The sequence below is a fragment of the Lontra canadensis genome, unplaced genomic scaffold, assembly GCF_010015895.1.
Source record: "Lontra canadensis isolate GAN:19392208 unplaced genomic scaffold, GSC_riverotter_1.0 scaffold4, whole genome shotgun sequence".
Classification (NCBI taxonomy): Eukaryota; Metazoa; Chordata; class Mammalia; order Carnivora; family Mustelidae; genus Lontra; species Lontra canadensis.
The window spans coordinates 4,047,866-4,074,857 of NW_022630998.1; the positions used below are offsets into that span (position 1 = coordinate 4,047,866).

The following is a 26,992-nucleotide window of genomic DNA, read 5'->3' on the forward strand; positions in this document are numbered from 1 at the left end:
AATAATAATTGACCAACATTGGTTCTCCCACTGTAACAAATGCATGGCACTAATATAAGATGGTGGTAAGAGGGAAACATGCCAAGTACGCTAAGGAGGTAGAGGGGCCCCCCCACCCCCTTTTACTGCTCATCGCTCTGGTGACAGGGCTCAGACTGAGCCAGGACGTGCCACTTTGGCACAAGGATTATTTTGAGCTGAAGCCAACCAAGGCCCACCAGACTCGGGAAAAGCCTTTTTCTTCCCCCTTAAGTTTCTGAAAGAACTTACAAAGGGGATCTCTGCCAAGGAGCAAGTTATTACCAGAGATCACTTTGATAAGGAGATAGCGAGCTCCATGGCAGGGAAAACATTTGTGTACCAAACATTTACTCCTCTCACCTTCCTGTGAATTGCCTTCCCCCACAAAGAGCCCCAGAGCTCTGGATTCACAGAAGCCTAGGTGTCTGGCTGCCCCTGGGTCTTGGATCTTTCCTCACTGCCACCCTTCCCCGCTCCACACCAGAAATTAAAATGTTTTTCTCCTGTGATCTGTTTTATGCCAATTATTGGACCAGACACAGTACACAGAAGTGAAAAGCAAGATTCTTCTTTCTTGGGCGCCTGGGTGGCTCAGTGGGTTAAGCCTCTGCCTTTGGCTCAGGTCATGATCTCAGGGTCCTGAGATCAAGGCCCATATCAGGCTCTCTGCTCAGCAGGAAGCCTGCTACCCGGACCCCCCCAACATCACCCCCCACCTGTTTCCCTGCCTACTTGTGATGGCTCTCTGTCAAATAAATAAATAAAATCTTTAAAAAAATTCTTTCTTCTCATACTATAAACCTAAAATTGCTCCCCCCCACACACACAAGTCTGATTAATTTTTCTGTAAATAGCTTATATATAGGAAACCAATGTTTTTTTTAAATTACTCAGTAAACTTAGGCTGGTATGCAGTGCCACCGTAAGTCAAAAATTTTACACACGCCTTGTTTAATAATTACAACTATGAAACACAAAGATGAAGGAAATGCACAAAATCTAATTCTAATAACTATTCTGTATAGAAGAGGACGAGGTAAGAGGATTCAATGTCATTATCTTAGTGCCTCATCCAATTTTTAGTAAAGATGTATTACTTTTTTTAAGATTGTATTTATTTATTTGATACAGAGTGCATGAGGGTGTGTGTGGGGGGAAACAGAGTGAGAAGCAGACTCCCCAAAGAGCAGGGAGACACCAACCGCCCCCCCGCCCTCCCCCATCATGACCTGAGGTGAAGGTCACCTGAGGTGAACTTTACAGACTGAGCCACCCAGGTACCTCAAATATGTATTACTTTTACATCAAAAAGAAAACAAAATTATTTTGCCAACAATTAACGACATTGCTCCAGATATCTTTCTCTATGCAAGGTGAACTTCGCACACCTTTCACTTTTGGAAGTGGCCTTTTACTGCTCAAGGACATTTTTCATTGAGCATAATGGAACCCTGAGCCAATTTACAGCCAGATTTGGTTCAAGTACAGGAAATATGTTCTTCCTGCTTTGCACTGAGGCGACCTCCTGCCTGACAACTAAGGGGCATCCAACTCAGGGCTCTCTGGGAAAACCTGCCCCTTCCCCAAGTCACCCTAGCAACATTGGATTCAGAGAAAACAGTGGCTCAGCAATCCCAAACCCAGCAGCACGTGGTGTTTGTAGCTCAGGCAGGCGTCTGCGAAGGCAGGGCCCTGCAACAAGCAATTCCAATGATTAACTCATTTAACCCTTACCATAACCCCAGGAGGCAGGCCGACCCAGTCTCCTCTATTTACAAGACAAAGCGCACAGAAAGAAAGTCTTTTACCCGGTAGATCTGGCTTAAACCTTCCAGGACATTCCTTTAGCCTCAGGCCTATAATCTTCGGAGGGACAGCAAATGGGATATTCAGAGTCGGAGAGAGGAGGGAGAAAGTCTACCTTAACATATAAAAATTCCTTTGGAAATTTCCTTTATCTCTAAACCCTCCAAGACACGTGTTGGCAACCATGCCCCAAACATATATGGCCCACCGATATACCTCTGAAGGGTCTCATGACTAAGGTTTTATTAGATGGTCGTAGATAACTTTGTGCTAAGAATAGTTAGCCCCCTCAAGGTCCTGGAAACCTTGCTTCCAAAATTCCGTAGAGACTTACGGTCTCCCTAATCCCCTCCCACCTTGAAAGTACTCATGACCCCAGTGCAGCTTTCTGCCCACCAGTCCCGTCCCCATGCTTTAACAAAACAACCTTTTTGCACCAAAGACGTCTCAAGAATTCTTTCTTGGCTGTCAGCTTCAAACCCTAACGTTCTTTCCTACATCACAGATAGATGGAGGAGGAACCACCGGCTTGACCAGACTGCAGGAACTCAAGGCCCTGCCCTGTGAACTGGGACTATCAACCAACCGCAGAGATGCTCCCTCCCACACCCCAGCCCCCACCCCTGCATGAAGCTGGCTGGAAGGAGTGGGGAGAAGCAGGAAAAAGGGTGTTTGTAACATAGACGGTCCTTTCTTTTTGTCCAGTGAGAAACTTGAGAAACTTCAATTGGAAATAGTGTTCACAGCTGAGGTATATGCTACTTCAGTACAGACTTTAAATCCACTTAAAATCACCATTTACTGAAGCCAGATATAGAAAAGGCACTATCCTGGGACTACAGCAGAGGGAGATTATCACAGCCCCAGAGCAACTCCCACTGCAGGGAGCACCGACTGCTTGGAAGATTTTTCTCTTATCTCCCTGCAGTCACCAGAGGTCATCGTGCTATGACCTTCACACTCACCTCTGCCCAGACTCTCCATGCTTCCCTCGCTTTCTTCACCGTTTCTTCGTAGTCGGCCACGCTAGCCTAAATTACCAATTAGGGGGAGACAAAGAGAAAAACAAAGGGAAGTGATGATCCCCCTTCTGAGAACACCCAAGATTTCTGGAGAAGAACTGGAGTATCTCTAGGTGACCCTCAGATCTGTAGCTTAAAATGAATTTCACAGCCTGTGCTTCCCAACACTTGTGATAACCCAGTAAGACAGCTTAGAATCTAGCTATACTTTTTAAAACATTGCTTCTAGAGGCAAGGTCCATTAGCCTCATCTGGGGACAACCCATGAGATGTCAGAAATTCAGAACCATGGGCTCCAACATAGACTTCACAAGAACAGGTGATTCAGAAATGTGGGGATTCAGAAACCTGGCCTTAAATGGAACCCCCCCCACAACTTTTCTGTTTCACCTTTCCTAGGACACCCCAACCCAAAGAGTGGGCAGTCTCTCCCAGACATTTTTCAACGTCCTATGAAAAAGAAACACTTTATTCTTGGACTGTGAGACTCCATACTGCTCTTCGTCACTGGCACAAACCCCATGGGCAGTTCGTATTAATAAAAGCAAAACCAAAAAACGTACCTGTCGGACTCTTGCTATTGGTTCATTGTTAGCAGGACAATAGGTGGTGATAACCTTAAAGCAAACAAAAAAATGAATGCTATCTATAGAAAATGTAATCCCTTCCAAAATGGGGGAACATACCAAATGGGGGTTGTAAGGGAAAGAAGAAACTGAACTTAGATACCATATCCAAACTTGGAAGTTTTACATTAACTTTTACTACAAATAGGTCACTTAACAGAGCTCTTTTTCATTTTTGACCTAAACATGCAGAATCATTTTGCAAAACTCAGCCTTGCCATCTAAACACTCGGTGTAAAAGCAACAGTCTAACGTAACCCGTTACTTCACCTCTTTTTCCACAAGTAACAGACCAATCTGACGAGATTTACTTACTCTTCTCTTACTCTGCCCTAGTCAGAAGGTCAAAAAACCAACAGTGGACAACTATCTCCACACAAACAGCAGAGATTAGTAAGGAAAAAAAAAAAAAAATCAAGGCATATCGAAAAGATTTTCAGGAGAGTAATTTATCCAGGAACCTAGTAACATGCCACAGGAAAAACAGGATCAAAGTGAAAACAGAATAGGATTCAGAGGATAATTAAAAGCACCCGAATCTCCTACAGTCACAGGTAACCATGAGAACTGTTGCCTCTATCAAAGCAAGTTCATTATATCACACTCGACAAACTTTGTGGCATGTTATGTAACATTTCCTTTTTGGGTTTTTTGGTAACATCTTATAAAAGCTTTCTTTTGTAAGCAACTTTCAAAAAAATCTGAGCGGTAATAACCTTACCTTTCCATGGTATTCTGTAAAACAACTTAATTGAGCTTTCACTGAGTGCCAGTTTTGGTGCCTGGCTCTGGAAATAAAGAAATGCTTAAAATCCTGTCCTCCAGGAAACTCAGCGCCCAGCAATTTTAACAGGATTCCAGCAAATCCGGACTTGCAAACTCCAACAAAGGATTTCAGAAAAGACAGTATAAAACTAAGGCAGAACACAGGCAGACCCGTGGAGCCAGAGTCAAGCACAAACTGAGATAATTTCCCAATACTAAGCGTGTGGCCTGTCTCTACACATCGAGAACTCTGCCATAAGGTTGTAAGCATGCGTGGAAGTTCAAGCTCTACCAGCTCCAAAATGACGCTGATTTCTCCAAAGCACACAAAGACCTAATAATCCAAACGCATTTTTAAGGCACCCTACACAAGCACACGTTTACTCTGTCGCTTCCAAACTTGCCCCCCAGTACAACCGTCCACAGCGGCAGCGGTGGGGGGCGGGTAGTGGAAAGGGCGGCGGGGGATCCGGTTGGGCAGGGACCGCACTGAGGCCGCTCAGATTTCCTGCACACCCGCATACCTCTCCCCGGCCTCCCCAGCTTCCATTGTATACGCCCTCGTTTTCCTCGCGGAGCCCAAGCTCCTTCAGCCAAGCGTACTGCGCCTGATTGATGAGCAAAGTAGACATGAAGGCGGCAGGCCTATTCCAAGGACCAGAGAGCCTGCTTCCCCTCGCAAAGTGCACGCACAGCTGGCGAGGAACGCGCCACATACTGACCCCGGACGCGCGGCGCGCCCGCGCCCCGCGGGAGCGGCTGAAATAGCGCCCCGCCCCCTGCCCGGGAGAGCCCATTGGGCAGGCCGGGCCCCGCCCCCCGGAGCACGCTCCCGCCGCCGCCGCCTCCGCTGCGGCGGAGGCCAGTCTGGGTCTTCCGGAGGCGCGCGGAGCTCGCCCTCGCCTGGCACAGTGGGGTGCCGCTAGGAGGAAGTGGGCGAGCTGCTGCCATCTGGTGCAAGACGCGGCGAATTGCGGCTGCCTCCAGAAAATGATTTTCAGCAAAATATTGGTTCTACAGTACCCTAGCTTAGAGTGGGGCTTCTTGGGCTTTCTCGTGCATGGAATCACCTGGCCATCACGTTAAGTGCACATTCTGATTCGGCGACTTTGGCCTAGGGTCTGAGAAGCGCCGGTTCTAACCAGCCCCCAGGTGATAGTGACACAGCTGCTACCTGGAGTAGCCAAAGGTTTCTTGGTGGAGGGAGAGAGATGATTGTGTTCACTGCTTTGTTGAATTACAAATTCGAGTTTTCTAATTAATGAAAAATGTGAAATGATGATACTGCCTTCTCAATATCCTGCCAGGGATATTGCTTTTGAAGAATAAAGACAGTTTTGATAATTCCCTTCATTCTCCATTATTTCAATTTTCCTGCAATAGCCTTTCCACTCACTCCCCACCCACCCACCATGCTTAAGCATGCCATCTCCCATCTTAATCCACAGTAACTAGGCCTACCCTGTAAAAGGGAAATACATCTCTTATCAGCATGATTTGGATGTGGGTTAAAAATATATATGCACTCTTGGGGCACCTGGGTAGCTCAGTCTGTTGAGCATCCGACCCTTGATTTCACCTCATGTTCTGAGCCCAAGATGGAGCCCCATGTGGGGCTCCCCGCTGGTGGGGGGGGTGTCTGCTTGGGATTCTCTCTCTCTGCCCCTCCCCCTTCATGAGTTCTCTCTCTCTCTCTCTCTCAAATAAATAAATGGTTTTTTTTTTTTTTAAATACACACACACTCTCTCTCTCTCTCTCTCTCTCTGGGGCTCCACTGAACCTTGGACTCTTGGTTTTGGGATCTGGGGTTGTGGGATGGAGCCCTATGTCTGGCTCTGTACTGAGCATGGAGTTGGCCTGAGACTCTCTCCCTCTCCCTCTCCCCCCCCCCCCCCCCAAATAAGTAAATCTTAAAATACATATATACATACCCATACGCACACCCTACTCTGGAATCAATTGAGTTAGGCCTCTCAGCAATTCCCAACAAACCTTTTGAAAATATTCCTCCTAACTGCTGCTGGGTTTCTAAATTGCAGCCAGACACACTAAGTCACTTTGTCTCCATGCAAAGCCTGCTTTCTTCCCACTGTGCTTTTGTCCTTTACTATTCTCTCTACCTGTGAAACTTCCATCTCTGTATTCAAACTTGAGCTTTATCTATTCCATCCTTATGGCTCAAATAATTTCAACAAGTAATCTGGCATTTCAAACATCTACAAGAAAGTATAGTAAGCACTGGATATACAGGAATGATGCCTCTGTTTGTAAACATTACATTTTCTGTTCATCCTTGTATGGCTCCACGATTCCCAGCAGTCTACCAGGCTCACGTGCACTTACATGAAGGAAGGAACAAATGAAACTTTGAATACACCTGAGGAGCAGTAGGCACAGACATCTTGTGCAGCACTGGTAATCCACCAACAGCCCAGCTACTATCTTCATCTATCCTAGGACTGAAGCCCTAATTTCCTTCATTCTAAATCTCAGACTCTTTTTTTTTCCCCCTCAGACATTTAACTGAGAATTTAATTCTTCTCACTTTCTGGTGGCTAGCAAGATTCCTTATACATATATCCTAATACCACGGTCTTCCTTCTCTTCTCCCCCATTTAATTCAGAAGATACTTAAAGATGCACTAAATTTTAGGAGTGACACATAATGCCCTTAAGGAATGTAATAGTCTCTTCACTATGTCAAGCAGAGAAGTTCAGGACTGTCTCTCTAAACCAGTTGTAGCAAAAATAGACACCAGCAATTGCCCACATTGAAAATGGAGATTACATCTCTCACTTCTACCTCCAGTTTTCAAAACTACTTATCCCTGCCCAACAGGAGGTCAGGAAAAAATTATAAGCAATGAATTCTGATGGGGCAGAGCAGGAGAGCACATTTCATATATGAAAGAGAATTAACTGAATCATATATAAAAGCATATAAAAACTGCAAAGCCTTACAGAAATATCAATGTACTGACTGAACTCCGAGCACCTTGAAAGTATTGTGCATCAGAAGTGGCAGAGTCTGCAAATAGCCAATCCTGCTTTCCAAATAACTTATCAAAGGCATCACAGCATAGTGATCAAAGCAAGGACTCTGGAGTCATAGCATTGTAACAAATGAACAGTGCTTATGATGTGATGTCCTCAGTGAATTCTAGAAGTCTTCATTCTTCAAAGATAGCTACCAGGAGGCAGAGGCATGTGACCTGAACAGGCATGCTTGCCCCAAGGCTGCAATACATTAGAGAAATCACTACCACCCAGGATACAATTTCATTTTTGCAAACACAAAACATGATTTATCAGAGCATAGGTAAGTGACACTATTGCTCTGGGCAAACTCATTAATCAAGCTCACAAAGAAATGATGCTACAACTACAATGCTGGAATATTATTTTATAGGGAAAATTATCTTCAGAAAGGACCAACAACTCACATCCTATAATCACTGCATTCTCTCCCAGGACACAAACTACCCATCTAATTGTTTAATGAGTCCAGAATCAGAAGAATTATTCATTAATAATATATGGTTCCAGCTTTTTTTTTTTTAATTTTTAAGGGCTTTATTTATTTGTGTGAGAGAGAGATAGAGAGAAGGAACAGAGGGAGAGTAAGAATCCCAAGCTGACTTCACGCTGAGCACAGAACCCATCACAGGGCTCGATGCCAGGACTGTGATATCATGATGTGAGCTGCAACTAAGAGGTGGTCGCTCAACTGACTGAGCCACCCAAGAGCCCCCAATTCCAACTTTTAATAGCATCAACTAAGATAGTCTCCTCACTGTCTGAATTAAATGATAGATTCAATGCAATCCCAATCAAATATCAGAATTAGCTAGGGGATCTCAAGTTTAAATGGAAATGCAAAGGATCTAGAATAGCCAAAACAATTTTGGGAAAAATGAACCAATTTACATTACTTAATTTTTAACAATTATTATACAATTGTACCATTATTATAAACCTAAGTAATCAAGACAGTGTCACATTGGTGTAAAGACAGACATAAAGAGTAATGGAACAGAACAGAGAACCCAGAAATAGATCCTCACATACATAGTCAATTTTCAATAACGATGACAACCCCATTCAATGGGGAAAGTATAGCCTTTTCAACAAAAGTTACTATATTAATTGGATATTTACATGCCAAAAACAAATGAATCTTGATGTTGTTCATTATATATACACATCACATTATATACACACATTATATACAATAATTTACTCGAAATGGACCATGAACCTAAAAGTAAGAACAAAATCTCTAAAACTTTTAGAGGAAAACAGTGGAGAAATTCTTTAGGATGGGGAGCTGTTCTCTGTATTTTATAATATTTAGCTGCATTCCATACCACATAGTAAAATGTTAATTATAGCATGAAATTTGACTCTTACCTCACACCATACAGGATTAACTCGAAGGGGATTGCAATTCTATGCAGGAAAGATAAAACAATAAAGTTGTCTAAGAGTTAGGAGACCTGGAGTCAAGAGTCAGTTTAAATAGCTTAGCTGTGTCAAAAGGGATTGGACTAGGTCTTAGATCTTAAACTCACATTTCAAAAATCTATATTCATTCTTTTCCATGCAGTCTAGAAACTTATCCCGAGGAAATTATAAAACAAGTATGTAAAAATATGTGTTAACTGCAAAATTGGCTACAGCCTAAATGGACACCGTCAGAGACGAAATAAGTGCTGGCATCTCTATGCAAATGAATTCTAGGTAGTCATCAAAAAGAAGCTAGATCTTTCTATTTTGGTACAAAAAGGTGTCCAGGATAAATTGTTAAGATTTTTTAAGACTTTTTTTTTTTAATAAGTACAATCTACCCCCACAAAGTGGGGCCAGAACTCACGATTTCAAGACCCAGTCATATGCTCTATGGATTGAGCCAGCTAGGCACCCCTATTGTTTTCTTTTCTTTCTTTCTTTTTTTTTAAAATTAGATTACAGGGGCACCTGGGTGGCTCAGTTGGTTAAGCGTGTGCCTTCAGCTCACCTCCTGATCCCAGTATCCTAGGATCCAGCCACCCCATTGGGCTCCCTGCTCAGTGGGGAGTCTGCTTCTCTCTCTCTCCCTCTGCCCCTCCCCCTGCTTATCCACGCACTCTGCTCTCTCTCACTCTCTCAGATAAATAATAAAATCTTTTAAAAAATCAGGTTATAAAATAGTAAAAGGTGCAAATAGTAATATTTCCTTCATGTGAAAAAAATCCATAAATATTTCTTGATCACCTATCATACACAATAAGTCGTCGAGCTGAACACTGGGGAGAAACAACAGTCAATAAAAACAGGCATTCCATGGGTCGCCTGGGTGGCTCAGTCATTAAGTGTCTGCCTTCAGCTCAGGTCATGATCCCAGATCCTGGGATGGAGCCCTGCATTGGGCTCCCTGCTCTGCAAGGAGCCTGCTTCTCCCTCTCCCACTCCCCTTGCTTGTGTTCTCTCTCTAACTCTCCCTCTCTGTCAAATAAATAAATAAAATCTTTTTAAAAAATAAATAAAGGGGCGCCTGGGTGGCTCAGTGGGTTAAAGCCTTTGCCTTTGGCTCAGGTCATGATCCCAGGGTCCTGGGATCCAGCCCCGCATGGGGCTCTCTGCTCAACGGGGAGCCTGCTTTCCTCTCTCTCTGTCTGCCTCTCTGCCTACTTGTGATCTCTGTCTGTCAAATAAATAAATAAAATCTTTAAAAAATAAATAAATAAATAAATAAATAAAATAAAACAGGCATTCCAGGGGAGAACGAAGACAAAAAATAAATAAATTAATTAATTAATTAATTAATTAAAACAAATACACACATGGGGCGCCTGGGTGGCTCAGTGGGTTAAGCCTCTGCCTTCGGCTCAGGTCATGATCCCGGGTCCTGGGATTGAGTCCCGCATGGGGCTCTCTGCTCAGCAGGGAGTCGGCTTCCCTTCCTCTCTCTCTGCCTGCCTCTCTGCCTACTTGCGATCTGTCAAAATAAAAAATAAAATTAAAATTAAAAAACCACACGCAACAAATACACATAGGACTATTGATGTCATGAAGAAAAATAAGCGCTCAAGAGTGGCAGTTGAGGATCTCGTTTTAGTTAGGGTGGTCGAAGAAGGACAGTCCCAGAAGGTGGCCCTCGATGGGAAAACCTAATCATGGAGAACAACCTGCGCAAAGAACCAGGTGTCAGGGCTCCTCCAGGCAGAGGCAACGCCAACTGCAAAGGCCTTGAACCCCTGAAGAACAAAGGATGCCTGAGGGACAGCGAGAGCAGCACCAGCACGGCTTCGGAGCTGGACACAACACAGACCGCTGCGAGTGCCGGGCGGAGAACTCAGAACTCAACTGCGCCGAGCGAAGTCTCTGGAAGGTCTGAGGAGGGTAATGACCTCAGGTGCTGTCTGAAAGGCTCTGCAAGGAGCTACAAGAAGAGTGGGTCGTGCAGGAGCAAGAGTGGGAGCGAGAAGACCTGCGCAGAGCATCTTGGTGAGGAAGGCGAGGCCAAGCGAGGAATCCCCGACGGCCGCTGTCCGGGCACAACCTTAGGTTGGCACGAAAAGAAAGTTGGGGAGAAAACACTTAGAAGTGCTGGGGAAACGGGAGGTTCATTTCCCCCAGAGCGGTGCAAGTGGTGCACAGTTTGTCATGATTATACGTATTCGTCAATGCTGACCCAGGCGTGAGGAGAAAGCCCCGCGCGGGCCGTCGCGGCGGGAGCGACTCCCCTCGCGGGGGCGCCCGAGCAGCCGCAGCCCGCCGGACCTTCCCGCCGCCGCGCCGGAAGTGTTCTCCTGACCCGCCGCGCCACGCCGCGGGAAGATGGCGCAGGACGCCGGCGACATGGAAGATGGGCAGCTTTCGGACTCGGATTCCGACATGACGGTCGCACCCAGCGACAGGCCGCTGCAGGTGCCGGTGAGTGTAAAGGGCAGGCGGGTCGTTCGGAGCCGGGAGCGCGCAGGCCGGGATGCGAGGAGGGGCCGTCGGCGGGGCGGGTGAGGGGCTGGCGTGCAGAGCCGTGACTGCGGGAAGGGCCGGGCGACTATATGGCTGAGCGGCGGCCGGGCGACCGGGGCCGGGCGTCCCCCGCGGACCCCGGCGGCGGGGGGGAGGCGCTGGGCGCGGACGCCACGGCGGGCCGTGTGAACCCTGACCCGGCATCTCGTTGCCAAGCTGGGCGGCGAGGCTTGCGGCCTCCTGCTGGCTGGCGTGCGGCCGGCTCGTCTCCGCCTGCAGTGTGCCGCTCTGGATTTTCTAAATTTGGGGAGTATTCCCCACCCCCCCCCCACGGTAGCCTGGTTAGGTTGTCCCAGCCCGGCAGATGACGCCGAAAATGTAGAACCAGGGACAGCGGGCAGAAACATCCTCTGGCCCTCCTTTTCGCCCTGATCAGAGAGGGAAACTGAAAACCCGGAATGAAGTCCATCATTTGCTAAAGGGCCTGGTTTTCCATATTCCCATCAGATCTAGTTTCGCCACGCGATAATGTGGCACCGGTTTTTGCCTTAATCTCTCTGCTTTCTAAAGGGGAGTTTGTCTTGATTGCCTGCTAAGTCACAGACACTTTGAGCAGGCTTTGTGCCAGGCTGCCTGCATTCGAAAACTGGCGCCTCCACTGTGTGACCAGTGGCAGGGTTTTTAGCCTAGTACCCCAATTTGTATAAGGAGAATCATAAAAGTACGCCACTGATAGGGTGTCTCTAAGGATTCAGTGAGTCACAGTGAACAGTAAGAATTGATAAATCTTAAATGCTGTGGTTATTTGAAGATGGGAAGATTGCCTCTTTATTGACTTAAATCACCGCCTCCTTCCGCCATTTCTAGCACATAATAGCGCAAATAATGATTCCCCTTTTTAAAATAAATATTTCTTGATCATCTGTCATATGTCATAAGCCATCGTGCTGAACACTGGGGAGCTCAGCAAATCCTTCATTTAGTACAAAACACAAGTGTGGTTTTTTTTTTATAAGATTTTATTTATTTTAGGGAGAGAGATGGGGAAGGGGCAGAGAGAATCCCAAGCTAAGTGCTGAGGTTCTGAGGTAGAGCCCAAGGTGAGGCTTGATTTCACGACTCTGAGATCATAACCTGGGCCCAAATCGGGAGTCCGATACTTGACTGACTGAGCCACCCAGAAGCCCCAAGGTGTTCCCTTTTGCATATAGATTTCTTAGGAAATTGATATGAAGGTTTCAGTTTAGGTTTTCAATCTTTTCCAGGTGGTTTTACATAGATTGACCCATGACTTGGTAAACTTAATGCCATGGACTGTGCAGTTTTAATAGTGTGGCGGGAATTCTTACCCATAGGAGTTTACTGTCTGATCTCAAAAGAGTGTGGTTACTAAACTGTATAAAGGAAGTTGGGTGTGTCCAAATGCAAGAAATACATGTTTGGAAAGAAAGAGAACATACTCTGTTAACAACTGCATTAACCTTTAAAATAAAACCTACCAGTCATCTTACCAGCAAAAAAGGGTTTATTCTGGAACAGCAGAGAATCAGAACTGAACAGGCAAGCTAGGGCAAAACCATAGACAAGTGGGAAACAGAGGAATGCTCTTTTATAGAGGAAGGGGAGAAGTTGAGAAGAACTGTAAAAAAGTCCACTGAAGTAAACTGGGAGTTAAAAGTAGTGTTTTTTTGGGTTGCCTGGGTGGCTCCATCAGTTAAGCATTTGCCTTCAGCTCAGGTCATGATCCCAGGGTTCTGGGATCAAGCCCTGCATTGGGCTCCCTGCTCCACAGGGAATCTGCTGCTGTCTCTGCTGTTCCCCCTGCTTGTCTCTGTCTCTCTCTCTTTCTCTCTTTCTAATAAATAAGTAAATAAAATCTTTAAAAAGAAAAAAAAATAAAGTATATGGCTTTTCACTGGCTGAGTTGGGACAGTCTTATTGGCTGGACTGTTGCCTGGCAAGAAGAAAATCTTCCTCCTGCTGTGTTAGTAAGATATAGGCTTCTTCCTGTGGGAGATGAAACCTCAGGTCTTTTCCTCTGATAGGACATGAGAACTCCCCCTTCAAGCTTCCTGACTCCAGTTTAGCAAGGTTTCTTTTTAATTTTCACAACTGTTACGAAGTTATTGTGCATGCCATTTTTAAACATTCTGACAATAACTGCAAATACTGAAAATCTTCTGATGTGGGAATTAAATAGCTTTTTAGAAAGAGACTTTAGAACTAAGTTCTGTATTAGCTTTAGAAATACGAATTTGTAGTAGTTTTAAAATTGGCAAATTCCATGTGGAACTTTAGAAAAGAAGGGACTGGGTTGGTTTCAGAGATTCATTGAGGATTGTTCTGCTTCAGTGGTTCGGCTGAATCCCGAAGTAATTTTTTTTTTTAAATAGCACATGGTGGGTGGATTTAATGTGTTGCTGGAATTGATTGTATTTCCTTTCACTTGCAGAAAACACTAGGTGGGGACAGCGCAGTGAGGCCCTTCCAGGGTACTGCAACACCATGTGCGCCAGTATCGCATTATCGGACTGTTAAAAGTGTGGATTCAAGTGAAGAGAGTTTTTCTGATTCAGATGATGATAGCTCCCTTTGGAAACGCAAGCGACAGAAATGTTTTAACCCACTTCCGAAGCCAGAGCCTTTTCAGTTTGGCCAGAGCAGCCAGAAACTACCTGTTCCTGGAGGAAAGAAGGTTAACAACATATGGGGTGCTGTGCTTCAAGAACAGAATCAAGATGCAGTGGCCACTGAACTTGGTATCTTGGGAATGGAGGGTACTATTGACAAAAGCAGACAATCTGAGACTTACAATTATTTACTTGCTAAGAAACTTAAGAGGGAATCTCAAGAACATACAAAAGAATTAGACAAAGAGCTAGATGAATATATGCATGGAGGCAAAAAAATGGGATCAAAGGAAGAGGAAAATGGGCAAGGTCATCTCAAACGGAAACGACCTGTCAAAGACAGACTGGGGGACAGATTAGAAATGGACTATAAAGGCCGATATGAGATCACAGAGGACGATTCTCAAGAGAAAGTAGCTGATGAAATTTCTTTCAGGTGAGCATTAAAATTTGGCTTGCAAATGAGCACTTGACCAACTATCTTCCGTTTATAGGAAATAATTCCAAATGCATTAAGGATGATGTTTCTTTGTGTTTCCTAAGTTCGGACAGGCCTGATAAAAATAATGAATTTTGCAAACTTTTATGAACTACTTTTTTTTTTTTTTTTTTGCTCTTATGAACTCTTAATGATTTTTTTTTTTTAGTGTTTTGGTGTTCTTTTTTTTTTTTTTTTTTTTTTTTTTTTTAAGATTTTATTTATTTATTTGACAGAGATCACCAAGTAGGCAGAGAGGCAGGCAGAGAGAGAGGAAGGGAAGCAGGCTTCCCGCTGAGCAGAGAGCCCAATGCGGGGCTCGATCCCAGGACCCTGGGATCATGACCTGAGCCGAAGGCAGAGGCTTTAACCCACTGAACCACACAGGCGCCCCTTTGGAGCTCTTTAGATCAAAGAATATGTTTTTAAATCATGGGTGTTTGGTTTTTGCTTTGCTTTTGCTTATTTTTAGTGTTTCCAAATATTCATGACCTTTTATAACTTCATTGAGGCATATTGTACACATGATAAAATCCACCCATCTTGGGTGTTGATTCTTTAGTAAATTTATCAGTTTTATGAATATCAGCAAAAATCACTTTTAAAAAACATCATCCTATAAGATCCATCATGACCATATGCCCATTTAAAGGTTTTGGTTTTGGGTTTTTTGTTTTGTTTTTAAGATTTTTATTTATGTATTTATGTATTTATTTGACAGAGCGCTTGTGCACACAAGCAGGGGCAGTGGGAGGGAGAAGCAGGCTCCCTGCTGCACAAGGAGCCCCCATGTGGGGCTCGATGACCTGGGATCATGACCTGAGCGGAAGGCAGACGCTTAACCAACTGAGCCACCTAGGCTCCCCTAAAGTTATTCTTTGTTCCTATCCCAGATAACTGCTCATCTGCTTTCTGTTGGCATAAGTTTGCATTTTCTGGACATTTCATAATAATGGAATCATACAGTGTGTGGTCTGTATGTGTAATGTTTTTGAGACTTGTCCATTTTGTAGTAGGCATCAATACTTAATTTTTTAATTTCTATACATATGCAAACCATATTGCTATTTTACTTTTTGACCATCATGCTATATGAGCATGATATGGAAAAAAAAACTCTATGAGCTTTGACATGCAGATATTAGAGCATGTATTTTAATTTTTCCTGAGTAAATACCTAGAAGTAGAATTTCTTGGCGTATGGTAAATTTATTTTCAACAAGTTCAGATTTTGTTTAACTTTTTCTTAGCTCTAAGTATTAAGGAACAAATTTTAAAACAGATCTGATTCAAGAATAATAATGCTAATACTGGACTTTTAACCTACAGAGTGAGCTTGGAATTTGACAGTTGGAAAAGAATTTAGAGATTTTGTAAATCAAAGCCTTCATTTTACTGATAAGGAAACTGAGACCCAGTAGTTAATATGGCTTGTCCAAAGTCACAGTTTTAAGTGTCAGATTTGGAACTAAACCTTGGTTGCTTTGTTCGTAGTCCAGTGCTCTTTCTCCGATAATTCATTTGAGTCTTGTTGAGAATGAGCAAGAAAACCAGGTCTAGTTAGAGAACTGGTAGAACTTCTATGTTAATCCTCACTCATCTCTATGGAGTGTGGACTATGATGTGAGAAGTGTTAGGTTTCCTGTGTTTTTACCTCTCAGTGGTAAGATGAAAATAAGTACCTAGTTCATAAGGTTGTTGAGGTGATTAACTGAGATAATGGATACAAAGGTTTTAGGATTGTGCTCATCCCATGGTAAGTCATCAGTTAATATTAGCTATGGCCTTTGTTCTGAAGCAGAGAGACTTGAGAGAAAGATCCTATCCACTTTAAAATTCCCACACGTCTCTGGATTTATGAGAACTAACTTGTAGGCATGATAATTGAGTGCACAGTGTATGTTTGTTACTGGTTTTGACAAGAATGGATTTACCTTCTTTTGCTTTTAGGCTTGCATTCCCCTTGCTGGATGTGCACATTTATTATGAAATTCACCGTAATCCATTAAGGCAAAATGAAAAGGCCAGTTCTGAGACTTGAGATGGAATCTTGAGTTTACTTTCTCTTTGACCCAAGGTAGTAGTGTTGGCATGTCAGTGATTCTAAGGTTAAAATTGAAGATTGTAAAAAGCAGATGTTACCAGAATAGGATTTTGATTCTACTTGGGAATTAAACTGGAGACAAAGATATATTTCTTCAACTTTATACAGGAAATAAAGAGATTAATATTATTTTACTCTGTTCCTTATCAGGTTGCAGGAACCAAAGAAAGATCTGATAATGCGAGTAGTGAGAATAATTGGGAACAAAAAGGCAATTGAACTTCTGATGGAAACTGCTGAAGTTGAACAAAATGGTGGCCTTTTTATAATGGTAAGACTTACTGCTCTATTGTTTCCATTTTGTAGTGTGTTTCATATGATTTTTTTCTTTTTTTTTTTTTTAAAGATTTTATTTATTTATTTGACAGAGATCACAAGGAGGCAGAGAGGCAGGCAGAGAGAGAGGAGGAAGCAGGGTTCCTGCTGAGCAGAGAGCCCAGTGTGGGGCTCTATCCCAGGACCCTGAGATCATGACCTGAGCTGAAGGCAGAGGCTCCAACCCACTGAGCCACCCAGGCGCGCCTTTTTTTTTTTTAATAAAATAAGCTTGTTTCTTTTTTTTTTTTTTTTTTAGGATTTTATTTATTTATTTGACAGATCACAAATAGGCAGAGAGACAAGCAGAGCAAGAGGAGGAAGCAGGCTCCCTGCTGAGCAGAGAGCCCAATGCTGAGCGCTATCCCAAGACCCTGAGATCATGACCTGAGCTGAAGACAGAGGCTTTAACCCACTAAGCCACCCAGGCGCCCCAATAAACTTGTTTCTGATTGTTGGATCTCTTATCAATATACTACAGTGTGGCTCAAATTTTAAGAAACTGAATTTAAAAATTATGTGTAGTTAGTTTTTGCAATTACTACTTTCCTTACAAAAACCATACATAAGTTGTATCCTGTTAATGTGCAGTCAACAACACATCTCTTAGAGGATTCATTGAGAGTAGGGGCTGAAATTTTAAGAAAATAGTCTGGAGGGAACTTGGAAACTCAAATTTTTAAGAATACAGATTTTAGAATTTGGGAATCCTTGTTTTGAATTCTGGGTCTGCAACTTCCTACGTGTGAGAGGTGGCTAAATTATTTGACTTCTCAGAGCTTCTTTCTCCCAGGTGCAAATTGGGGACAGGATGAGACAAGATGATATACATAAAATACCACAGTGTACCCAGCCCTTAGTTGGCAGGGATGAACAGGCATGTTGCTTTGGGTTTGTTTAATTCATGCATTCTTAAATATTGGTCTTGGAGACGAAAAAAACCCCGAAAACACATATATATGTATAAAACACACGTAGATGTACAGTGTATCAGTGAGTATTAAAGTTCCATAGATGGTGGGGTGGGTAGGAAAAACTGCAAAGGCTCCTTAGGGTAGGGGAAGCAACAATGAACAAAAACTTGAGAAACACTTTTTTATTTTTTATTTTTTTGAGAAACACTTTAGTAATTGTTTTTCTTTAAACTTTACTGTTTTGTTTTTTGTTATTTTAACTGAAGTATAGTTGACATGCAAAAATAATTTTAACGGTACAACATAGTTTTTTGACAATTACAAACATTACAAAATGCTCTTGTGAGGATAGTTATCAGCTGTCTCTATATGAAGTTATTACAATATATTTTTTTTAAGATTTTATTTATTTAATTGAGAGAGTGAACGTGAGCAATGGGGAGGGGCAGAGGGAGAAGCAGACTCCCTCGTGGTCAGGAAGCCCAACTCCGGGCCCAATTCCAGAACCCCAGGATCATGACCTGAGCTGATCTAAGGCAGATGCTTAACCAGGTGAGCCACCCAGGTGGCCCAAAGTTATTATTGCAGTATTACTGATTATATTCCCCATCCTGTACTTTCCATCCTGTGACTTTATTGTGTCACTGGGAGTTTGTACCTGTTAAGGTATGCCCTTCACCTGTTTTGTCCATTTCCCCACCCTCTACCCCTCTGGGTAGAACAAGTTTGTTCTCTGTATTTTTGAGTCTTTTTATGGTTTTTTGTTAAACAGGTTTGTTTTTGTTTTTAGATTCCACATATAAATGAAGTAATCTGGCTTGTTCTTTCTGACTTACTTAGCATTATATCCTCTATGTCCATCCATGATGTGAATGACAAGACTTCATACTTTTTTATAGCCAAGTGATACTTCATCATATATATAGATAAGAGTTATATATCATCTTTACTCACCATTGGACATTGAGGTTGCTTTCATGTTTTGGCTATTTTATTATTTTTATATTTTAATATTTAAGATTTTATTTATTTATTTGACATAGAGACAGGAAGAGACAGAATACAGGCAGGAGGCAGTGGGAGAGGTAGAAGCAGTCTTCCTGCTAAGCAGGGAGCCCATTGCTGGGCTCAATCCCAAAACCCTGGGATTATGACCTGAGCCAAAGGCAGACACTTAATGACTGAGTCACCTAGGTGCCTCATTTTGGCTGTCTTAAATAATTCTGTAGTAAACATAGGGGTCCATATGTCTTTTCAAATTAGTGTTTTTGTTTTCTTTGGGTGGATACCCAGCAGTGGAATTGCTGAATCATACGGTATTTCTATTTTGAATTTTTTGAAGAACCTCCACACAGTTTCCCGTACTGGCTGTACCAGTTTACATTCCCACCAACACTGCTCAAAAATTCCCTTTTCTCCACATTCTCACTAATGTTGGTTATTTCCTTTTGTCTTGTTACTAGCCATTCTGACAGATGTGAAGTAAGAAACACTTTACTGCTTGAGAATGGCAGAAAGAGCACTACTCTGGTTAGGGCCGGATCACAGGCAGTGGTACTTTTTCCCATATGGTTCTGGAGATCTCATTTAATTCAGCTTTCACCGCATGGTGAGGATGAAGCTTGAATGGCTCCTTCTTATTTGTTCTTCATGAATCTGAATGGTAATATCACAGGAGAATGAATCACTATTACGCTGTGAAGGTGGAGAGAAAAGAAACCAGTTAGAATTGATAGCGTTGGCTGAGGGAATAGGATGTGAATATAGATTTCAGAAGTCAAAATAGAACTTGACAACAAAACAAATTACAATAATCATGAATGTACTGGCACCTTTGTTTGTCACTGCTGAGGTACTTAGATTTTTGTTTAGTTGACCCCAAAGTTATAGATTTCATTAATATCTTAATACTGTAGTAATAAAAGTTTGTATTGAGTGAGCTAGTGAAAATCTACTGGTTATTGGGAAGATGCAAGTCCAAATTCACTTTCTTTTAATGGACAGTTTTTTTTATTCTTTCTTAAAGGTTTTATTTGGGGGCAACTGGGTGGTTCAGTCAGTTAAGTGGCTGCCTTTAGCTCAGGTCATGATCCCAGGGTCCTGGGATCGAGCCCCACATCGGGCTCCCTGCTCAGCAGAGAGCTTCCTTCTTCTCTCCTTTGCATGCTGCTCTGCCTACTTGTGCTCTCTATCTCTCTCAAATAAATAAAATCTTCCAAAAAGGTGAGGTGAGGGGCAGAGGGAGAGGGAGAAGCAGACTCACCACTGACTAGGGGGCTCGATGTAGGGCTCAATCCCAGGACCCTGAGATCATCACCTGACCTGAAGGCAGACGCTTAAAAGACTGAGCTGTACATTTTGCTTGTACCATTATTTATTGCTGTGTACTAGGCACTGTTGTAGACAGAGCAATCTTACCCTGTAGGTGGGGGTGGGAGTGAGACAATGTATAGAGAATAAATACATCTTCAGGTATGTTAGCAAGTGATAAGTGCTGTGATAAAAGAAATAGATCTCATGGAGGTGTGGAGAAGAGAGGAGGACATTGCAGTTAAACTGTTGTGATCAGGGTAGATCTTTTTCTTTCATTAGGTACCTTTCTGTTTAAAAGATGCTTTAAGCCACTCATAGGAATGGTCTACACAGTATCATTTTTCTCTTTCTCTTCGTAGAATGGTAGTCGAAGAAGAACACCAGGTGGAGTTTTCCTGAATCTCCTGAAAAATACTCCTAGTATCAGCGAGGAACAAATTAAGGTAAAAATTATAGTGTCCTTCCTTGACTTTTAAGATCTATCATAATTTTACTTCTGCTTGGGTTCTAGCTGCATATTCTCCTAATCCCTATCACCTGGTCTGCCTTAAATTGACCAATTCTGTCATTGTCTCATTTCAGGTAAAACACGTGCTTTTATAAACTCTGCCTACTCTTGTTCTTCCCTTTCCAAGCCAAGGTCACAATTTCCTTTGTGTCGTTTTCCTGGTCTTTGAGCACATAATTTCTGGTCTTTTTAGAACGTATTTTCTACCCTTCTACAACTTTTTATTAATGAAAAATTTCGAACATGCAGAATAGATGAAAGAATAATAGGATGAATTTCCTACACTAACATTTAGGGGTTGTTAATCTGAAGAATTTGAGATTCTTATCTTACAGTTGTTTTTCTGTACTATTTTGTAATAAGTAGAGAACATCGTGACACTCACCCCTAATTTTTTCAGTAAGCATCTGTCAGTAATAAGGACAGTTTCCTACCAAGCGTCACCTAAGAGAAAGAATAGTTTCACAGTACCATCTAACATTTTGATCATATTCCAGTTTCCTGAATTGTCCCAAGAATGTATTGTCTGCCTTTTTTTTTCCTCCTCCAAACCAGGATCCTGTCTAGATTTCCACTGTATCTCTTTTCCTCATTTTAACTCCACATTTTCTTTTGTGATTTAGACCTTTAGAGTCTAAGGTGGTTTTTTATAGAACATATAGAACATAACCACATTCTGGTCATTGTCTCCTCATGGATTTTTTTCATTCATTCCTCTGTCTCCAGTAGTTCTTAATAAACTAGAATCTAGGCTCCTCCTCCGCCCCGCAAAATCTGGCTCTTCTTTTTTTAATTAAAAAAAAATTTATTTTTAATTTTATTTATTTGACAGAGAGAGACACGTGAGAGGGGGAACACAAGCAGGGGAAGCAGGAGAGGGAGAAGCAGGCTTCCCACCAAGCTGGGAGCCTGATGTTGAGCTCAATCCCAAGGCCTTGGGATCATGACCTCAGCCAAAGGCAGACGCTTAACAACTGAACCATCCAGGCGCCCCTAGAATCTAGGCTCTTAAGTATTAATCATTTTTGCATTACCGAATGTCCTATATGGGAGTTCTTTTACAAGGTGAGATTTTCACAGCTCAGAATTTATCTTTTATTTTATTTTATTTTAAAGATTTTATTTATTTATTTGACAGAGAGAGAGAGACAGTGAGAGCAGGAACATGAGCAGTGGGAGTGGCAGAGGGAAAGCAGGCTCCCCACCGAGCAGGGAGCCCCACGTGGGGGCTCAATCCCAGGACACTGGGATCATGACCTGAACTGAAGGCAGACACTTAACAACTGAGCCACCCAGGCACCCCTCAGAATTTCTTTTAATTTTGTTTTGTTTTGTTTTTTTAAGATTTTTTTTTTATTCATTTATTTGACAGACAGAGATCACAGGTAGGCAGAGAAGCAGGCAGAGAGAGAGGAGGAAGCAGGCTCCTTGCTGAGCAGAGAGCTGGATGCCAGAACCCTGGGATCATGACCTGAGCGGAAGGCAGAGGCTTTAACCCACTGAGCCAGCCAGGTGCCCCTATCTTTTAATTTGTTAATTAAGGAACATGATTACATTTAGCAGGTAGGATCAAGATGGAGAGCTTACTTCTTGCATAGGAAAGAGATTGTACTCAGGCAATGCAGATACTGTATTTGAGCAGCTTTGTAGTCTCTTTATCATAACAGTGGGTAATACAGGTCGGAGGAATGCCCTTGAGCCATTTATAATGCTAATGAAGACATAAATGAAAGCCACTTCTTGAGCTGCCTTTCCTTGTGAGTTTATTTTATGTAAGCTCAGTGTTAGATTTTTTTTCCTCAAGTTTCTGGCTGTCCGCTTCCAGTTATTTTTTTTAAATCTATTGTTGAAATTCCTACAGGAAATGTTTCTGTTATTGCACATTTGAAATCCTTTGTCCATCACTGCCTTTTTTCCTAACTGGAACAATGACCTTGATAAATTTGTAACGATGTAATTTTCCTCAGGAGCACACCTATTGAGTAGTAGAACAGAGTTTATGGCTTATGTTCTCCCTCCTTCTCCAGTGTAATCTCTGACAGAAGGTGTATACTGAGAAGAAACATGCTTCTAAGTACCATTAAACATGGTTTGACAGGAAAATGTCAGAGAAATAGCACAATGTGATAAAAAGAATTTTTTAATATTCAAAATCTGGGTTTAATCTAATTTTGCCAGTTAGTAATTATGTGACTATGAGCAGATCACTTAATCTCCCTCAGCCTTAATTTTGTCTTTTATAAAATGGGAACTGTCCTGCCTATTGAATGAGATCTTAAAGGATTAAATAAAGTGATATCTGGAAAAACTTCTTGTAGGTAACTAAACTTTGGATAAACAATTTCAACAATTAGAAGAGAAAAAAATAACATTTATTCACCATGTCCCCAGCACTGGGCCAAATATTTATAGGACTTAATCTGTACCAGGTTCTATCAAAGTGGATGTTACCATGGAATGCACATGAAAAGTGATAAAAGTGATCTCCCTGAGATGGTGCAGAATACAGACTTGAAACTGGTTGTTTTCACTGAATTACATCTTTGCAATGGGGAAGGAGATTTTAATGTTAGTAGCTTATGTTGAGCTACAGAAACACTGCATTATAACAACAAGTAGAAACATTTTGAAATATCTAATAATAGAGGAGTGTTGAGCAAGAGAGACATTTTTAAAATGACTATGCTGTAGCCTTTATTTTTGTGAAGAATTTTTAAGAAAAGGAGAAAAATGAACTAATACCAAAGTTTTTAAAAAGGCAGAATACAAATTTGTAACAGAGGCATGAGACAATTAAATTGATAGGTAAAACACCAAAAAGTTACCAGTGATTTGGTCTGCTCCAGGGGATTATAAGTGTTTTGGCTTTTAAGATATTTCTGTGTTTTTCCAAATTTTCTGCATGTGCATGGGTTGAGTCCTTTTGTTACTAGAGGAAAAAACCTAAAGCGAATAGAATTTCATCATAGGTGATTTCAGATCATCTAAATGGTAATGTTATAATTACTGTTGTGATCACTATAATGCTAATCATTAGAAGCCAGAACTGAATGGAGTAAGTGGGCTTGTTTGCAGTTTTTTTATTTGATTTTGTTTTGGTATGTGACACCATTTTGTTTTGGTTTTCAGTTGTTTAAGTTTTGTTTTGGAAAATATAAAGTTTGTGAGAGAAAAAAAGATTAAGAGCAGTTAAAACTTAATTTACTGTATTTTTAAAAAGCTCAGCTGTACTGGTCTCCTTCTGCAAATAGTATAGCATTTAGGTTCTTAACTTGTAAAATTGCAGGTAGATAGGGAAGGGAGGACAAAAGAACTCCTCTCAGATTATCTGTTGTCTGCATTTGTTGTAACAACATTAACAACAGGTTACAACAGCATTTCTGTGGGCCGTTGCCCCATTTTTCTGTCACATTCATAATCTTTGGAATGTCGTTTTTAATGTATTTGGGGGCAAAAGGGAAGCTTTATAATTTTACTTAGTGTTGCTAAGCATCGTACTACTTAGAATTGTTTTTTCTGAGTCGCTTGGATGTGCTTTCCCATGAAATGGAAATACTTCCCCTCACAGCTTCTTTTTGTCTCTCCCCTTGACAGGTAAGTAGAGTCTTGAAAAAATTGTGAATTACCACACTTCCATGTAAACAATGGGTTTTAAGAATGTGAATTTGGAGAACTAATATATGAGCCTACACTTTATACCTTCACATGTTGGCTATGCAATCTTGTGCCTTCCTTTTCTCATCTGATTTTAGTGTGTGTGCTGCCAAAGTGGGCACTGTCACTTTCCTCCTCTGAAGACAGGGCTAATACGCACTGCATAAGATTCTGTTGAGAATGAAGAATCCTTAGCACAGTATCTGGTGTATAAATGTGCTCATTCAGTAAATGGTACCTATCTGAAGTCACTTTTTCTTTTGTCCTTCCACTTCTTAACACCTGTACCCTCCTTCTCCACCCCCAGTCTTGTCATTTCTTGGCAGATGCTTTTATTCCTTCTTTCCATCAAAGCATTCAACTTCTGAAGCTTTCCCTTGTTCCCTTAATTTCAGGGCTCCTTCCTCCTTCCTCCGCTAGTTCTCTGTGCTGCTTGAAACGATTACAAATATTAGGAGAGGGCTTCCTTTATTTCACCATCCTCCACAGTGCTTTTTATAAACAAGAAAGGATTTGTGATTTGTGGACTTGAAGAATATATAGGGAGTGACTTAGTTATAGTTTTTAATAGTCTCTTCCTAGAAGGTCGTAGGGTGTCCTGCCTATCCTAACTTCTCTTTTAAATCTTTGAACCTTCTCTGTTTTAGCATAGTCCTTTTTGGCCTTCTCTTTAGATCCCCGGCCTACTTTTCTTTCTGTAGCCTCTAGAAACTACACTTCTCTGTCTGTGTCAAGGTTTCCAGATGTCCTTTTATGTTTTCCCACGTAGTAGTTGAATGAAACATTATTTTGCACTTTGGCAGCTCTCATCCACTGGCAATTTTGCCTCTTGGAGGACGTTGGGCAGCACCTGGAGATGTGTTTGATTGTCTCAGTTGGGGGATGAAGGAGGTCTGTGCTGTTTGGGAGAGGCCCGACACGCTGCTCACCCTCCTGCCCTGCACAGAGCAGAGCGCCCAGCAGGGAGCAAGCTGAGGTTTCAGATCCCCTGATGGAGAAGCCCTGTACTAACAGTCTCCTATTTTTCTGTTACAAAGTCCCTTTTCTAACATCCTGGAATACATCCCAATGCTGATTATATCAGTTTTATGCTTCATGGTAAAAGTTTTTGACAGATTTACATTCTCCATACTAATTACAGTAACATTTTTTTAAGGGATAGATTTTTTTCCATTGTGTAGGTTACATGACCATACTTAGTCACACCCGTTGGGCCTGGCTTGGTTTCTTAGCACGTGCAGTCACGTGTGGTTAGGATGCCATTTCAAAGTTAGTAAACCCTTATTCCAAAGACTTCTGTTTGGTTGGGACAGATCGTATTTTATTTAAATCCTAAACAACGTGATTTTTCTCATTTAGGAAACCTGTCGCTATAGAGATGGTATGTGATGGTTGACTAAGCGTGCACCCCAGAGCTAGCATGGGGTTGAGCGTGAATTAAAGCTTCATCCTCTGGTTGCAGTGGGGGCTTCCCTGCTTTCTTGGACTCTGTGTCCTATCAGTCTAATAATATTTGCTTGTTTTCTGTGAGAAATGAAGATCATGAACATAAAGGAAGGGCCTGCCTTCTAATAAACGTTCAGTACATAGCAGTTTTTACTTGAAGTTGTTCTTTTATTGTAGGACATTTTCTACATTGAAAATCAAAAGGAGTATGAAAATAAAAAGGCTGCCAGAAAGAGGAGAACACAGGTGTTGGGAAAAAAGATGAAACAAGCTATTAAAAATCTAAATTTTCAAGAAGAAGACGATACATCACGAGAAACTTTCGCAAGTGATACGAACGAGGCTCTGGCCTCTCTCGATGAGCCGCAGGAAGGCCATGGAGAGACAAAGCTGGACGCAGAGGAAGCCATCGAGGTTGATCATTCGCACGATTTGGACATCTTTTAGTACATTTGGAGGAATAAGCCTTTTTAGAATAACCTTGTAATAAGCCATTTCTACTGAAGTTGCTTTGTTTTACTTTGCACTGATACATATAAAAATCCGGAGAGAAAGAACTGTTCTCTTGTTTAAAATAAAGTTAAATCTGGGGGGGAGATGAATGTTATTGATAGAAACATTTCTCGTGTCTGACAAAATACTTACAGGTATATATAGCAGAGGATTTAATTTCTCAATCTGTTGCATGTGTCAGTTATTACTAATTGAAATTACTTTTGTCCTGGTCATTGTAACATGCCATTCAAAAATTTGTTTTCTTTTTCTGAGTTAGGCAATGAATTATGATTCGTTTCAAAACATTCCACTAAAAGATCCTAATAAGGCACATACATTGTTAAGCTGTTACAAATGCATTCAAATTTAGTTTTTCTGTGTTCTAAGAACTTATAGGCAGTTTTAAGGATAGAGACTAAAAATAGGTTTATACTGATGGCTCTTAACCACTTATTTGTCCAGAAGTAAATTAACATCAGAAGCTTTTCAAAAGAAGTATTGGTTCTTAACTTTGTTTTTCACTTCTTTCTAATTATGCGATCATACACTAAATACTGAATGTGATCATACCTGTGTAATTACTAAGGACATAAAAAATTCACAGTGGTTGCTTGCCTAAGACTGTTTTACCTTATGTTAAGGAAGTTGGGTATTAAAAATGCTGCCTGAAGTGTGGAATTACTCATTTTTATTGAAGGAAATAAAGGTAGTTAAGGTGTTCTAAGGGTTGACTATGGTTTATAAAGTAAATTAAGCAAAAATCTGTAGGAAGCAGTTATAAACTTCTTTACAAAGAGTACTTAAAGTCTTTCTGGAATACATAGTCATTGAAGTTGGATCTAAGGATATAAGTGGGAAAAGAAGAGGAAAATGGTTATTGGTTGCTTTTTATTCGTAAAGAATGCAAAAATAAAATTAGATTTTGAGCAGTCGTTAA

At 41.6% G+C, this 26,992-nt stretch overlaps 2 protein-coding genes across 5 annotated transcripts in view; one reads left to right on the forward strand and one right to left on the reverse strand.

The window, feature by feature from the left end:
- ALDH7A1 (aldehyde dehydrogenase 7 family member A1) overlaps positions 1-4,987 on the reverse strand; it is a 52,237-nt gene extending 47,250 nt beyond the window's left edge. For all 4 annotated transcript variants that reach the window (XM_032844588.1, XM_032844603.1, XM_032844594.1 and 1 more), the window contains exons 1-3: positions 4,765-4,987; positions 3,413-3,466; positions 2,793-2,858 (exon numbers count right to left, since the gene is read on the reverse strand). In XM_032844588.1, the coding sequence (XP_032700479.1) occupies positions 2,793-2,858; positions 3,413-3,466; positions 4,765-4,956 (312 nt within the window). In that variant the 5' untranslated portion in view covers positions 4,957-4,987. The remainder of the gene's footprint in view (positions 1-2,792; positions 2,859-3,412; positions 3,467-4,764) is intronic.
- Positions 4,988-11,024: 6,037 nt separating this feature from the next.
- PHAX (phosphorylated adaptor for RNA export) lies at positions 11,025-26,992 on the forward strand. Its single transcript, XM_032844614.1, has 5 exons — positions 11,025-11,156; positions 13,651-14,264; positions 16,561-16,681; positions 20,312-20,395; positions 25,738-26,992. The coding sequence occupies exons 1-5, from the start codon at positions 11,061-11,063 to the stop codon at positions 26,005-26,007; spliced, it is 1,185 nt and encodes a 394-aa protein (XP_032700505.1). The 5' UTR covers positions 11,025-11,060; the 3' UTR covers positions 26,008-26,992.

Excerpts from the sequence above, each read along its gene's own strand:
- PHAX (XM_032844614.1), top strand. The coding sequence starts at position 11,061 with ATGGCGCAGGACGCCGGCGACATGGAAGATGGGCAGCTTTCGGACTCG. Across the intron at positions 16,682-20,311 it reads ATGGTGGCCTTTTTATAATG|AATGGTAGTCGAAGAAGAAC; the intron begins GTAAGACTTACT and ends TTCTCTTCGTAG. Across the intron at positions 20,396-25,737 it reads TCAGCGAGGAACAAATTAAG|GACATTTTCTACATTGAAAA; the intron begins GTAAAAATTATA and ends CTTTTATTGTAG.